The 14115-nt window shown below is 37.7% G+C and overlaps 1 protein-coding gene across 1 annotated transcript; it reads left to right on the plus strand.

Moving 5' to 3' along the window:
* Positions 1-550: 550 nt before the first annotated feature.
* Positions 551-12862, plus strand: TRIM42 (tripartite motif containing 42). The gene is made up of 5 exons (XM_010073352.1): positions 551-602; positions 5951-6649; positions 7966-8777; positions 9610-9837; positions 12773-12862. Exons 1-5 carry the CDS (start codon positions 551-553, stop codon positions 12860-12862), a joined length of 1881 nt encoding a protein of 626 aa, XP_010071654.1.
* The last annotated feature ends 1253 nt before the right edge of the window (positions 12863-14115 follow it).

Here is a 14115-nt window from a genome sequence, read left to right on the forward strand (position 1 = left end):
ACACAACTTTGCTCAAGAAGCTTTTTCACTTCTGCAGTGCATGCAGGCAGGCATATTGCCCATCCTCTCTGCAGGGGTATATAAGCAGCAAGCACCGTCCTTAGATTTCAATTAAAGATGAAGTGCTTACACTTGTTGTTTTCCATGCCAGGAGACCTTCTTTTCTTCTTCACAAGTTCTTCTAAAAAGCACTTATTTTATTTTTCTTTTACACTTATTATAAACCTTCTCAGCTGGTGAGAAGAAGAAACTTCTGGAGTGAAGGAGAAACTTCACTCCTTCCTTGATTGCAGGGAACTCCTGCTTACCACAGCTTTAACTCCCTATGCTCTCCACTGCATAAATACACCCAGCCTTTTCTCTCACCTCTGCACACCTAATTTGTATTTTCCCTTCTTCCTCTAGGCAGTGTAAGTGATAGAGTGAATTTTTTTTATCATTTTTCCCTTTTAAGCAGAGCCAAGTTATTAACACATATTTCACTGCTCAGCTGGACCTCTTAATAAGCCAGTTACTGCTTAACGCCAGGCTAATTGGGAGAGGAGTCAGGATGTCCAGCAGAGAACCAACAGAAGGAAAAAAGAATGAAAGCAAAGCTGAAGGTAGGTGCTATGGTCAGGAAAGCAGATACACCAACAGAGCAGCCTGAAGGAGGAGGGCGAGTGCCTTATCACAAACTGACATAATCACTACAGACCAGTACAAACATCTGTCATTAGCAAGCTTGGTACTATTCATTTACAATTTCATAGTAGAAAAGGATTTTTATTTTTTTAATAAACTCGAAGTTTGGCTGGTTTGTAACTGCAGTTGTTTAACATGCAGTCCAACACCCTTTAACTTAGTATGGCCTTAAATTTTAAATGTCTTGGTTTGCAGCTGCTACCTTTGTTCTGAATAGCACTGCTTTAGCTGAAGTGCTCAAGCTAAAATATTTGTCTTCTGTAGTCTCAGTAGCAGCACAGACACACCTCAGCTTAAGGAGATGAATGCCCTTGCTAGGGAACAATCAAGCTCAAACCGTCAGAGTCTAAGGAAAAAGCACGCAGACAGGGGGTGCGAGGGGAACTGAGACAGCCAAACCAGCAACAAAAACACATCAGGCGTAGGAAATGCATGCAGCCACCAGGATGAGAACAAAGCACAGGAGGGCTAGAGTGGAATCAGTCAGCGACAGGAAATACATACCTAGTATTTCCAACCATTTCTCTAAAATGCCCAAACTTTCAATTGTTCCAAAAAATGACAAGTCTCTCAATGTGACAGTAATATACATAAGAACACTTCACATGGCAGGAATAAGAAATAGGTTGTTAAAGACAGTGCATGCAGACCCACAGTAAGAGTGTACTGTTGTAGTTTCTTAATATATGACAAAGAGACCCTCTAAAGCATTTTGTAGCAATTCACTTAACACCTTTGAGATTTGTGGAAGGGGTCATGAAATGCTGTGCTTTCTCTGGCGTGCAAGCACTAGAATGCCCTCGTTCTGTGGGAAATGCGTCTCATCCAAAATTAAATTAGTGCGATTTTCTTCTAAATTTTGTAATCTTAGATTTCATCTAGTCCAGTATCTTTTCCAACATCTTTCATGTGTTCTCAAAAAAGAACTCCTAAAACCGCTCTGAATATTTCAGATATTTCTCTATATTCCTTGGGTGAATTTTATTAGATGCTGATACTTTGAAAATATTTGATTTATTTAAGTGTGATATAGCTTTCTCTCTTTTTTTTTTTCTCCTAATTCTAGACAGTTCTTAAGCTGTATATTTCTGATGCTAATTGTGTTACTACATGATCTCAGTTTAATTTTTTAATGAAGAAGTACACAAAATGTCATTAATGAGTCCTTTCCTTTGGCATTGTCTGCTATAAGTTTTCCTTCTGGCTCAAAAAATATACTCCCCAAACACAATATTTCTCATTCTCAGACAAACATTAGCAGTTGTAATTTTTGTAATGTATAATATTTAGAAATACTTATGAAGTCAAAAAGAGTTTGAATGACTACAAAACATACATTAGTATTACCTAGTCAATGGAGTGACGAGATAATTAAATCCAATTATACTCTCTTGTATCTATAAGCAAAAAGTAGTAATAGAAAATTTATTATAATTTTTCCTTGATTTCTTTATCCATGGACATATGGAGCCCAGTGTAATATACTTCTTACACAGCTTTAGAGCAATGAAGAAGGCTTAAGCTTACCATGTGTTTGTTGCTCTTTTGTTTTACCAGCTGTTAATCTTGACAGAAAACCATCACCCCCTCTGTTCCAGCTGCTCTCTCCAGTTTGCCTCCATAGCACCTAAGCCATCTCAAACTTTCTCCTCAGAAGAGGTGGAAAGCAACTGTGGAGATCTGAATATGAACTCTGCCTTTTTTTGGTAGAAGCCATCAAAATATTTCTGCTACTTGAAACATAAGTCAAGGGAAGTCATTTGGCTACAAGTGAAGGGCTGAATGAAAGAGGAACAACAAAGCTCATGAAAATGAGAAAAAATGAATACTGTGAACACTACTATTTCCTCAGTATTCCCATCACTAGGAAATTGCCCTCTAACTTGTTTTTAAGTGATGGTGAAAACAAAGAGCTAAAACCAGAGATTTTTCCTTTTGAAGAAAGGACAGAAATATTTTTTTCCCTTCTCTTACTAGTTGCTGTTGACAAGCCACAGCTAGCTAGAAATAATGTTTTCAGAAGCAGCTCTCACTTGTGAATGCATCAATTTTGGGTTGTACCACGTCAGGCTTCTCAAATTCCATTCTACGCCTTACCCCCAAACCAGATATTCCTATTGCTACAGTCAGTTAATCTCTTAAAATCACTGCAATCTCTTGAATGAACTGCTGTATGCTTTAGACATTGAGTCCTGCTCGACTATATTGCTTTATAGGAAGGATCATTCCTTCCCCATCCTAAGGGCAATAGCACTTCCTCTTCCTTCTCTCCTGGCTCACAAGTTTATCTTACACCTCTAGGAGCACTTGAAGGCAACAGAAGTTTTTTTGCTGGTTTCTGCTGACAGAATCAACATGGTAAAAGAAATCTTTGATACCATTAGCAGACATAGAAAAGAGCAATGGAGTCAGGTATTACTTTGCTGTGTTAGGAGTACAGAATACGGAGAAACATTGTGAATTATTTTCATTAGTTTCTGTCTCTCTAATTTGAGCATGTCATCATGGCCCTTGCAAATACGTAAAGAAAAAAATATTTTTATAAGTAATAAATGCATGATTTAGGTGGTGTTACTACATACACTAGTCAAGGGCTAAGCCACTGATAGCATATAGTCTTTCAAGCTTCTTTCTGCACGTTACTAATCACTGTACAATCTCAAAGTTGTGTTAGAAATACCAGTAAATGAATTATCAGTGAAGCATCTGCAAGTAAAGCAAAAGGGGGAAGAAAGGAGACGACGACAGCAATCCTAGCTTATGTTGCAAAACAGAACAGAACAGGATAAATTGCCAAGTAGAAGAAATTTCGACTGAACTTGTGTCCTCACTGCACTGTGCTTTTCTTTCACATGTTTTGTTTTTTTTTTTTTTCCTCAGCACCTTGCAGGGTCAAGCTTATTTCTAGGTGAAGTCAACCACATCACAGCCTGGCTATCATGAGCACTACGACGAAAATGGCAATCAGATCAAAGCACAACAGAGGCATCAGGGAATATGTTTGCAAACACTATTAAAAGTCTGGCAGTTTGGTTGCAGCTATTGCATCTAATTCAGTTTCTCTGCCAGCTAGTTTGATCTGATCTTTCAATACTCACTAGAGAATAAACATTAATGAAGTTGGACCACAGCTAGTTTGATCTGATCTTTCAATACTTGCTAGAGAATAAACATTAATGAAGTTGGACCATCTTAGAACTGGCTGAATGCCTACAAGGGATTACAGAGAGGGTCACTTATACTGGGAGCCACCCAGGAATGAGGCTGTCAATGAAGGTAGTTTTGATAAAGCAAAAACCGGAGCACTAAAGATAGCAGGAAATAAGTTATGAAAATTATATGGGGCAGAAGACAAACTTGGCCAAGACTCAGTTGAAAAACACAATTTACAGGGAATCCAAGAAAAATAAATCTGTTGCTGAGAATGACACATGCACAAGTTGCTATTAGCCTCTGTATTATGTCAAAATAGAAATGAGTGTCCAGGTACATGGCACACAAGACATACTTTTTGTTTTTTTCCTTACTCCCCCACCTCTCCTCAAAACTAGGTACGTGGCACACAAGACATACTTTTTGTTTCTTTCCTTACTCCCCCACCTCTCCTCAAAACACCTGCACATGTATTCATGAATGTTTTGCAAAAGAAAAGCAGACAAGCATCACAAGATACATTATTTTTTCCTAATGATCAAGTTCAAAGGCCTTTCAATATTGCAAAATTAAATATGCACAATAAAAAACTATTACCGTTGATTAAACTGGAAGACAAATGGAATAAATAACATCCATTAAAGGTCCAGCTCATGCTACAGAAAGCTGTTCAGCACATGGGTACTTATGCATGGAAATCCAATTGATACAAGCTATAACCATTCCAAAGAACCTATTATGGCCCATCATGTAAATGGTTACACATAATGACACATTATGGTCTGTAGGGCTTTGGATCAGTGAATTAAAATTTCTCTAAGCAGAACAGATTTTGAGAAAATAGGCTCAAAGGACCTGTTATAATAAACTATGTCAAGACCTATCTTAGTAACTCCCAATTAGATATTGACCCATTAACACAAGTTGGATTGCTAAATTTTGGAAAAAATTAGTTACCTACAGTACAGAAGCCAGCATTAAAAGTCAGTATTCTTGAATATGCACCATATAGCTATCGCTGTCCTTTACAGTTTCAAGTAAGAGAATAAGCTGTTTCAGATAACAGTTGCAGATAACACTTAGAGGGTAGAATTCCTTTTTTAGAATCATAGAATCACAGGATCATTTAGGTTGGAAAAGACCTTCAAGATTACTGAGTCCAACTGCTTACATATAAGCACTAAATTAATTGTGCAATATTAAGAAGCCCATGTGTTCTTTACAGAAATTTCATTTTTATTTAAATTTATCTATAAGTAAAAAAATGCTATATAAATTTTGAATAAATCAGCTAAATGAGAGCAAAAGGTGCCTAATACAAAGTAACTAAACAATAACTGAAATAATACGTCTGATATTGCATTTATAGGAGAGTGACCAGCTTAAGGAAGGGCAAGAAACACATTTGCACTCAGTGGGAAAAGAAGTGAATTATTTCTTAAATGACTAAAAATTAAGATGCTCATACATAAATGTGTGTTATTATGTTTAGCAGAAGTGTTTTCAATACTTTTTTGGAAATGGTGAAACGCTTAGTTGTGCTGCTTTCTTGAGGAAATATTCCATCCTGAATATGCAAGAAAAACATTTTGACATTTACTGTCTTAAATTTTCATTAAAAAGAAAATATTCTAAAAATATTTCCAAAGTTGTCGTAAAGTAAAACATTTAACACCCTCTGAAACAAAATAATGGGTTTCATTTAAATTGCACAAAATGCTTTTGTTCACTCTAGTTATTGTTTCCATTTTGAAAAATAATCAAACAAGAGGAGACCAAATACATTTCACTTTGTATTAAATCAAACTGTATTCTTCTTTCTATTTGTCCAGCAGTAATAATGCCAAATTCATACAGACCTACAATTGAAATGTCTGTTTATTGTTATTGTTGGCAACAGTATTCAACATATAGTGAAATAATTATGAAAAGGAAAGAAAATGGATTCTTGATAGTGATAACCCAATTGTTTAAATAAAATATCCACTCAGAATAAAAGGATGGCTGGTATGCTAAGCAGAACTGCTTATAATTTTGTGTCTTAAATGGTACCCTAATATCAGATATTTTTGTTTGAGTTCTTGAGGTTGTTTTGTTTTTCAATTTTATTTAGGTCAAAAGATGTCAAGATTTAGAACTAGGAATAATGCCTCTGTCATTACACCAGAAAGGAATGTCTCCAGCCATCCTTTCCATGACCTGCTTGCCTGTCCACTGTGTAACCAACTGTTTCTCCAACCATTTATGCTGCCGTGCAATCACTGCATTTGTGAGAGGTGTATAACGAAAAGCAAGACCAAAGCTGAAGTAACTGAAAACTTTTACATCATCGTATGCCCAGTGTGTAGCAAAGCACATTGCCTCCCCTACACAAACAAAATTCAGCTGAGGAACAATTACCTGAGAGCAAAACCAGCCAAGAATTACATGCGCAGACATGGCTTTCTAAGGTGGAGATTTGACCACAGTGAAAGACCAGTCTACTGTGAAGCTTGTACGGACAGAAGAGTGGCAACCAAAAGATGTAGAACATGTGGAATCAATTATTGTAACGAATGTCTGCACTTAAATCATAGCAAGTCTGGTGCTCAAGACCACATTTTCACCAAAGCACATCAAGAAGATCATGAACAGTGGCACTGCTTACTGCACAGAAACACAGACCTCTCTGAATACTGTCTGGATGACCACGAACTCATCTGTGGGTTCTGCAAGAACTCACTGCACAATGACCATGAGACTGTCCCCTTGGCAGCTACGTGTTCAAGAGAGGCTGCTTCCCTCTTTGATACAATTGCAAAATTTAGAAAAGGTTTGTATTTCTGCTGCTTCTCACGCTTCCCCATGCCTCCTCGGAAAAGAAACTTGAACTTACGGTTGACAAGCTATATTAATCCCCCGCACAGCACAAGAGTCAGAAAGGTGTGTTCCCACTGTAGAAACACAAAAAGAACAAGCCCATAATTGTGGCATCATGAGCCAGACTCAACTATTAGAGAATGAAGGATCTGTAGGTGAGTTGGGAACAGAAATGTGCGTCTAGGGAGGGGCATCTTCATTTCATACTGCAGGACCTAGCGTGGAATAAACACCAATGACATCTGCAGAATAGCATAATATTTTTTAATCAGAAATGTATGCTTGAAGGGGAACTGCTTCTTCCCCCACAGGCAAGTTATTAATTGTCCCTCCTCAGTGAGTTTTATGCTCATGCATATGCTAACTAAGAGCCAAAGTGGTCACGTTTTTCTGAGGTAACACAGCAATGTCACTCATTTTAACAAAGACTTGCTCAATAGTAACTAGGGGGCTGAACACAGACTAGGATTTTATTAATTTCTTTTAATTTTTGATCTTTGCATATAACTTCACAAATGTCAGGGACATAACAAAGTTGCATGGAAAGTAACATTCAGAAAGGTAAAAGTGAACCATGCACAGTGAGAAACAGCTGGAATTCTCAATTTTGTTTCAAAATTAAGCACAAAATTCTCAATTTTGAAGCAGACTTAAGTTTGAGAATATAAGTGATGCAGCCAAGATTTTGTAATGTGACATTTTTTCCTGATGTTAGCTGAATGCCACTGGAATTTACTATCAACCTTTGGTATTTTTGATTCTTTTTCTTCACAGGTCACAATTTTTAGTGTTAATCTGGTAATCACACCTTCACATAATGGCCATCAGAGGAATGTACTGTCAGCCATGGACATAATGTGGGCTATGCAGGCGCATTTGCTGCCACTACTGTAACTTCATAATGGCATAGTGAATTTTCAAAGATAATACAGAGCTACAATATACTAAACGTCAGGATTTCCCATATAATGAAGTAAAAATTATCAAGCCCATTTTGGGGGAGATAAGTTTGAGTAAGTGAGGAAATAATAATGAAGTAGCAATTAACTCCAAATTTTATACACCCAAATGTGAACATTTTAACCCAAATAACTTCCCTCATGGCTTACCAGCAGCAGAGATGAGTGAAAAATGCCAGAAAACTTATTCTTGTCCCACATTCTACCAAATCTGAATTTTTTTTAAACTACAATATAGCATTCTGTCTCTTGTAACCACTACAGTTTAATATGAATTTGGAACTACTGACCTGATTTTTTTTTTTTACAGTACGCCAAGGAGTTGATAATGATCTAATGGAAGTTATCCTGTTAAAAAATAATTTCAAGACCTATAAGGACACCAAAAGGAAGGAGATCAGAAATGGATTCTTAAAATTACGTATGGTTCTTCATGAACAAGAAGAGGAGATGGTAGAGTTGCTTGAAAACATTGAACTTAAAAAACAGAAAGAAATTTCAGAATACATAAACTATACATCCTGTCAGCTATCATATATGGATGGACTTATTCAGTACTCCAAAGAGGCTCTTAAGGAGGAAAGCCAGCTTGTGTTTCTGCAATTGGCACACTGCTTAGTGAAAGAAATAGAAAATGCAGTTCCTTCCATTTTCCAACCTAGTCCATGCCTAAGAGATGATCCCTTAAGAAAACTTCAACTCAACTTTGATGAACTTTTCTCCATTTTACAGGGACTTGTCCCATCCCTTAGTGGAATAAAGCAGTCAGAAAGTGAGGCAGAAAATTATCCCTCTTCTCTTAATCCAGACATAATGGTTCCAAGGCGTGTTTCAAGTACTCACAAATCCAAGCAAGCAACATTGTTCCAAAGCTCATCTTTGTTTGATTTAGGTGTGCTGCCTAAAGACGCTGTCAGAAGACCACACTCTACACCTCCCCATCATTCTACACAGAGTAATGAAGCGTGTGCATACCAGGATACGGTCTGTGAAACTCCAAGAAAAGAAAGAAAACATCACATTGTTAAGTTTTCAAGTCCAGAACCTACAGACAATGAATCAGTCCCAGTCCCAGGACCTGTTGTTATATACCAGACAGCTGTTTACTCAAAATGTGCCAAAGTAAGACACTGATAAATTCTGAATATATACAAGACCATTATATTTTCAGACTGTTATAGAGTCTGAACCTATATGAGTTTGAGTAAAGAAGACTACAATATCAGTTCAAATACTTTATGAGACAACACATTTCAAATGCACCTTTTGAGATAAACTGAAGTATAAATTGAATCATATCACATTCCTACTGTAGTCAATAGGGTTGTTATATCAAGGCCAAGTTGAATGAGTCTTTGAGCAACCTGATCTAGTGGAAAGTGTCCCTGCCCATGGCAGGGGCGTTGGAACTAGATGATCTTTAAGTTCCGTTCCAACCCAAACCATTCTATGATTCTATGATTGTTACATATGTGATATAAATATGTTCCATGGAAAGGTCCAATGCAGAAAGAAATGGACGTACCATGTTTGTATTTAAATATCTGTAAGTCAGACAAAAAATTCTATCCTGGTCTTGGCCTTCAATGTGACGACATCATATGTGTGTAGTTTTCCTCATCATACATTTCATAGATGCTAACAAGATCAGGATACCAGTTGCATAAGATCCCAAGTGTATGTTGCAAAGTGCTGACTGCTGTCAGCCTGCATTGCTTTGAGTGTGTTGGAAGAGGGTATAATGAAATTCCCAGGAGAAAGCTTAGCATTTTCCAAGTAAGACCACAAACTGCATATCTTCCACATATATTTCATGCTATGGGTGGAGTTTCAGCTGCATTGGCATTTCAAAATTAAAATCTGACAAACAGGAGCCTTCCAAAAAAGCAAAAATTAAAATGAGCAAAAATAAACCTTACTTAATTGTGTATTACCGATTTTTTTCTCTTCACAGATTTACTGGACTTGTCCCACAGAAGACGTGGCTTTCTTTGAGGTAGAGTTTTATGAAGTTGCTGGCATTGGCCCTGATAACATCGTCCAGACACAACTAGCCAGCCAGCTGAGCAACATACAGCAGCAGAACCTTGAGACAGGTAATCTGGATCCAAACACAGAATATCTTTTTAAAGTCCGTGCTGTCAATGCAAGTGGTCAAGGAGAATGGAGTGAGATCTGTAAGGTATTGTAGATTCTTCCTATACTTCATAGAGTTGCCTTAACTTTCTTGCCTCCACAATTGTTTTTACCCCATGTATTTGTGATGAAGCCTGCTTGCATGGAATATATTGCTATTCACTTATCTAGGTAAGTGATATAAGAGTTACACTGGATTTTTTTCCATACATCATTCTTTGTAGCTCAATTTGCAACTGCTCAACTTATGTAGAATGTTTCTCATTTTTTCTAGCAGGGATGCTCTCTCGTAATTACATCACACAAGTCATTCTAATTCTTATTACTTCAGGAATGAGACTGCCTTTGCACTAACCTCTCTGAACCCACAGAATAAGAGTATGAACAGTCAGATCCAAAAGCTTTCATGCTAGAACAAGGCAACAATCATTAAAAGAGAGGAAACAAACAGAAAATTAAGAGTATTCTTTAACACCCTTGGACATGAGTCTCCTTTACTGTGGTTTTAGAAGAAAAGGAAAAGGTTTTGCAAAGACAAAAGTTAAAGGGAGTAGGAAAGTATTCAAAAAGGTGTCAAAAGTTAAGAAATTTAATGAATTCATTTTTACACCCTTCAGGCATCCCAACTTTCTTGCTGAAGTCACCTTCAGTTCTTCATGCCTTGCTGAAAAGAATACATACTTAATTCCTGTTTTCTACTTGATAAATTTTCAGTAAAGGGTGCATTGAGGAGCTACAGGGCATAAAATGCAGATAGCTTCCATGAAAAGGGTAGGTGCTGTTCTCTGGTTCCAACTGCATTTTACAGCCTTTTCCTGTATCAGCTTTGCACCAAGCGCTGTCCTTTTCCAGGCCTCTTGTCCCTTGTCACTTTTAGAGAGTAAAAGTCTTAACTTTGGAGCAGCATTCAGACATCCCACTCACTTTGTGAGTTTTAATGGCAAACAATGCCTTCCTGGACTGCTCTACTTCCTATACTTAAAACACTGAGCACAGTAGTTTCTTTTTTTTTTTTTTTACCTAACACGTTGGAATGCTATATTGACTTTTCTTCTGAAAACTGCTCTTTCTGCATGCAGCACAGACATATTCCAGAGAAACACAAACTCACTTAACATCTGCTGTAATTTATGAAAGTAAAGAGTTTCATAACAAATGAAAACAACCCAGCATATATGACAGACTTCTATAAATCTTCTTTTAAAAAATAACTACCTCTGCACCTATTGCATAATGTCAGACTATTTTACGATACCAGTTACACTACACATAAAACTTGGAAGTTTGGGTTTTTTTAAAGAAAATATAGCATTGGATTTCAAGTAGCGGATTTAGTCAGAGCACTATCATTCTTCATGTGTAACAGTTACTAAGTCTGTGAGGAAATGTAACCACGATGACTGCGACAGGTGACAGGAGCCCAGGCACGAAGCTATGACGAGGAGGAAGGTGACAGAAAATTCTGTTAGACAGAAGCTATTTCATTCTTTGAACTAAAGCTGATGCCATGCCACTGATACCCTGAAATACCAAGTCCCATAAAAGCGATTATTCAACCATAGGGTGTTATCTAACATTACAAGCAGATTTCCCAAGTCTGCATGCAGCCCTCACAAACAAAACAGAAAACTGTAGTCTCTGCACTTTTGGGAGTGAGGGAACTTCTCTCTTCTTAGCCCTATAGCATGATTGTTGTTAGAGCTGAAACACAACTTCCTCAATTTCAGCCATTTGTCAGTGTGTGAAACACCACGGCAGTACCACTGCATCCTTGTTACATGATCACAGAAGCTGCTAGAGACGGCATGACCTCTGCCCAAGCGTTCTGTGCAGCTGACTCAGTACAGGCTCCTATAGGAAGTGCCCAAAGGTATCTCACGTACCTGCACAGGGCTGACAGGTGACACCAGACCTAGAAGATACACTTCTAGAGCAGCAACTGGGAAGAAGGCAGGCTACCCTTGAACATCTAAACTGGCAAAACATGTTTGTGACTTTGGTAACTGGATCCTAACTTAACAGTCAGCTGAAGGAATTACACTGCACTGCCCTGGGTAAGGGAATGAACAATACAGGGGATATTTTTGAGTATGCATTGAGGTTGTGGAAGGTCCTGGATGAATGACAGAAACTGAAGGCTGCCTTGCAAACCAAACTGCTGTATTACACAAATCTGGCAAACCATGCAAAACTGTGCCACAAGGCAAGTGACGAGGAATCTTCTAAGAATGAAATTCAGCCCTCCATTGAGACTTTCAACAGAGTAGGCAAAAATTTGTTGCCCCAGAGATAAAGGATTTGGCTGCATCTGCCATGGGAGGAGGAATGAGAAGCACTAAGGATGCAGCTAGAAAAGGAGGAAGGGAAAATCCTGGAATCCTGCAATCCTTGCTCTAGTCCTGCCAGTACTGCGACGCTTGGGAGAGGCGCTTCCCCACCCCCTCTTCTCAATGACAGCAGCAGCCTGCAGCTGTTCACAGTGGCGTGCCACAAACTCTGGTAGACTTTGTGTTCTTTAACTTGTCTCTTGAGACTGTCAACCACAGAAACAGTGATAATTCTAATGATTGTTTTGTTGCTTTTTAATTTTTCATCATACTCTTGTCAATTAAACCTCTGGAAGGAGATTTATGAAAATTATTTTGGAGATAGGATGTGGGCTTCTAAATCACATCTGAAGCAAAAAATGACCAGCTGCTAGAACCTAATGGCTATGTATTATATTGGTCACTGTCATGTTTGCCACCAGACAATTGCTTGCATTCAGCATACTTTTTTTTAAATAGCTCAATTTCCATTTTGCCTTGAAAAAAGGTATTAGACTTTACGAAGTTTGACATAGATAAGACAGTTTCACTGCTTTGAAAATACATCTGTAAGTGGTAAGTTATTTTGAAAACAGACACTAATTAAAGCCTAACCCCAAAGTAATAAATAGATGTACTTCTGCACTTTAATACATTCTTGTTTTCTACTTGCAGATAATCACTTCAGATGAATATGGGAATATCAAAGACAGGCGGGAGAAGCAGAAGAGTATTCAGGGTGCTGTGCATGAACCATCTAGATAGACAAAGAATGAAACCAGTGATTCTTTTTTTTTTTTTTCTTGAAGAACTAAAAAAATGTGTATGCTTTCTTCTGAAATATCCCATTTTCCACTGAAGTTAGCCGCCAGAGATCTAACAGTGAGCTCCTCAGACTTACTATTTCTTCCTGGCAAATAACAATAATGAAGAAGCCCTGTTTTTTCATTATCTTTTCTTTTTCTAAATGTAGCATCAAGACCTAAGGAAAATGCTATGACATGCATAAAAGTATAGTATAAAATTCACTATACTTTAGGGACCTTTGCAGCTTCAAAGGAAACAAATGACATACTTGCATTGTAAGTTAACATTCCAATTACTATTCCCTATAAGACTGTTCAATACCAGTTCATAAAGAGCTGAGCTGCAGGAGCCTATATCACAATTTGTATATTTTCAAAGTGCAGAATAAGCTACTCACTTTTGGTCTCAGCCTCACTCCGCTGAAGCACAATGTGCATACACACATAGAAGGACACTAGCAACAGGCAGGACAAGCACAAGGATGAGGGCAGACAAAATTTTATCTCCTTATGCACTTACTTAATAATGGTTACTTAACAGTTGTGAAGGTCACATATGTGAGTTGCAGCCTATCAGTTTGTTAAAAGTAGCTGCAAGTAAAATCAGAAGTCACAGCAGCTCTGATCCACTGAACAGGAGTTACTAGATCCACAGGAAGTTACTGTGTTGAAATAGTCAAGAGTAATAACTAATGTCCTTCTCTGTGCAGGGATGATCTTGCACTGTTCCTTTCTTTCACTTCAGCCATACCAACCAGGTATACATACCTAGCTGTCAATATTTTTTCCACACACACATGTATACATGTTACTTATACCCATCTCTCTCTATATATGCTTGCACATATACACCTGAACATATACGTGTACGTATTTAAACACATTTACATCTCCCTTTGCCCCAGTCCTATCAAGTAGGGCATTTACACGGGAACATAGAGAAGATCAGGAGGGAATAGAAATAGGATCAGGACCCTTACTAGCTCTTTTAAAGTCCTCTGTGCATTTGTACGTTTTTTGTTTCACCTTCAGCACAGAAAAAGAACCCTTTATGAAAAATCATGTGTTATGAATGTTTTTTGTTTTACCTTCAGCACAGAAAAAAAACCCTTTATGAAAAATCATGTGTTATGAATACTGTCCATGAAATCTTGGACCTCGTGCTACCTTCCTTAAGGCAAACAATAAAACTTAGGTATATTGATTATTAAT

This window comes from Pterocles gutturalis, unplaced genomic scaffold (genome assembly GCF_000699245.1).
Source record: "Pterocles gutturalis isolate BGI_N339 unplaced genomic scaffold, ASM69924v1 scaffold12752, whole genome shotgun sequence".
NCBI classification, from domain to species: Eukaryota; Metazoa; Chordata; class Aves; order Pterocliformes; family Pteroclidae; genus Pterocles; species Pterocles gutturalis.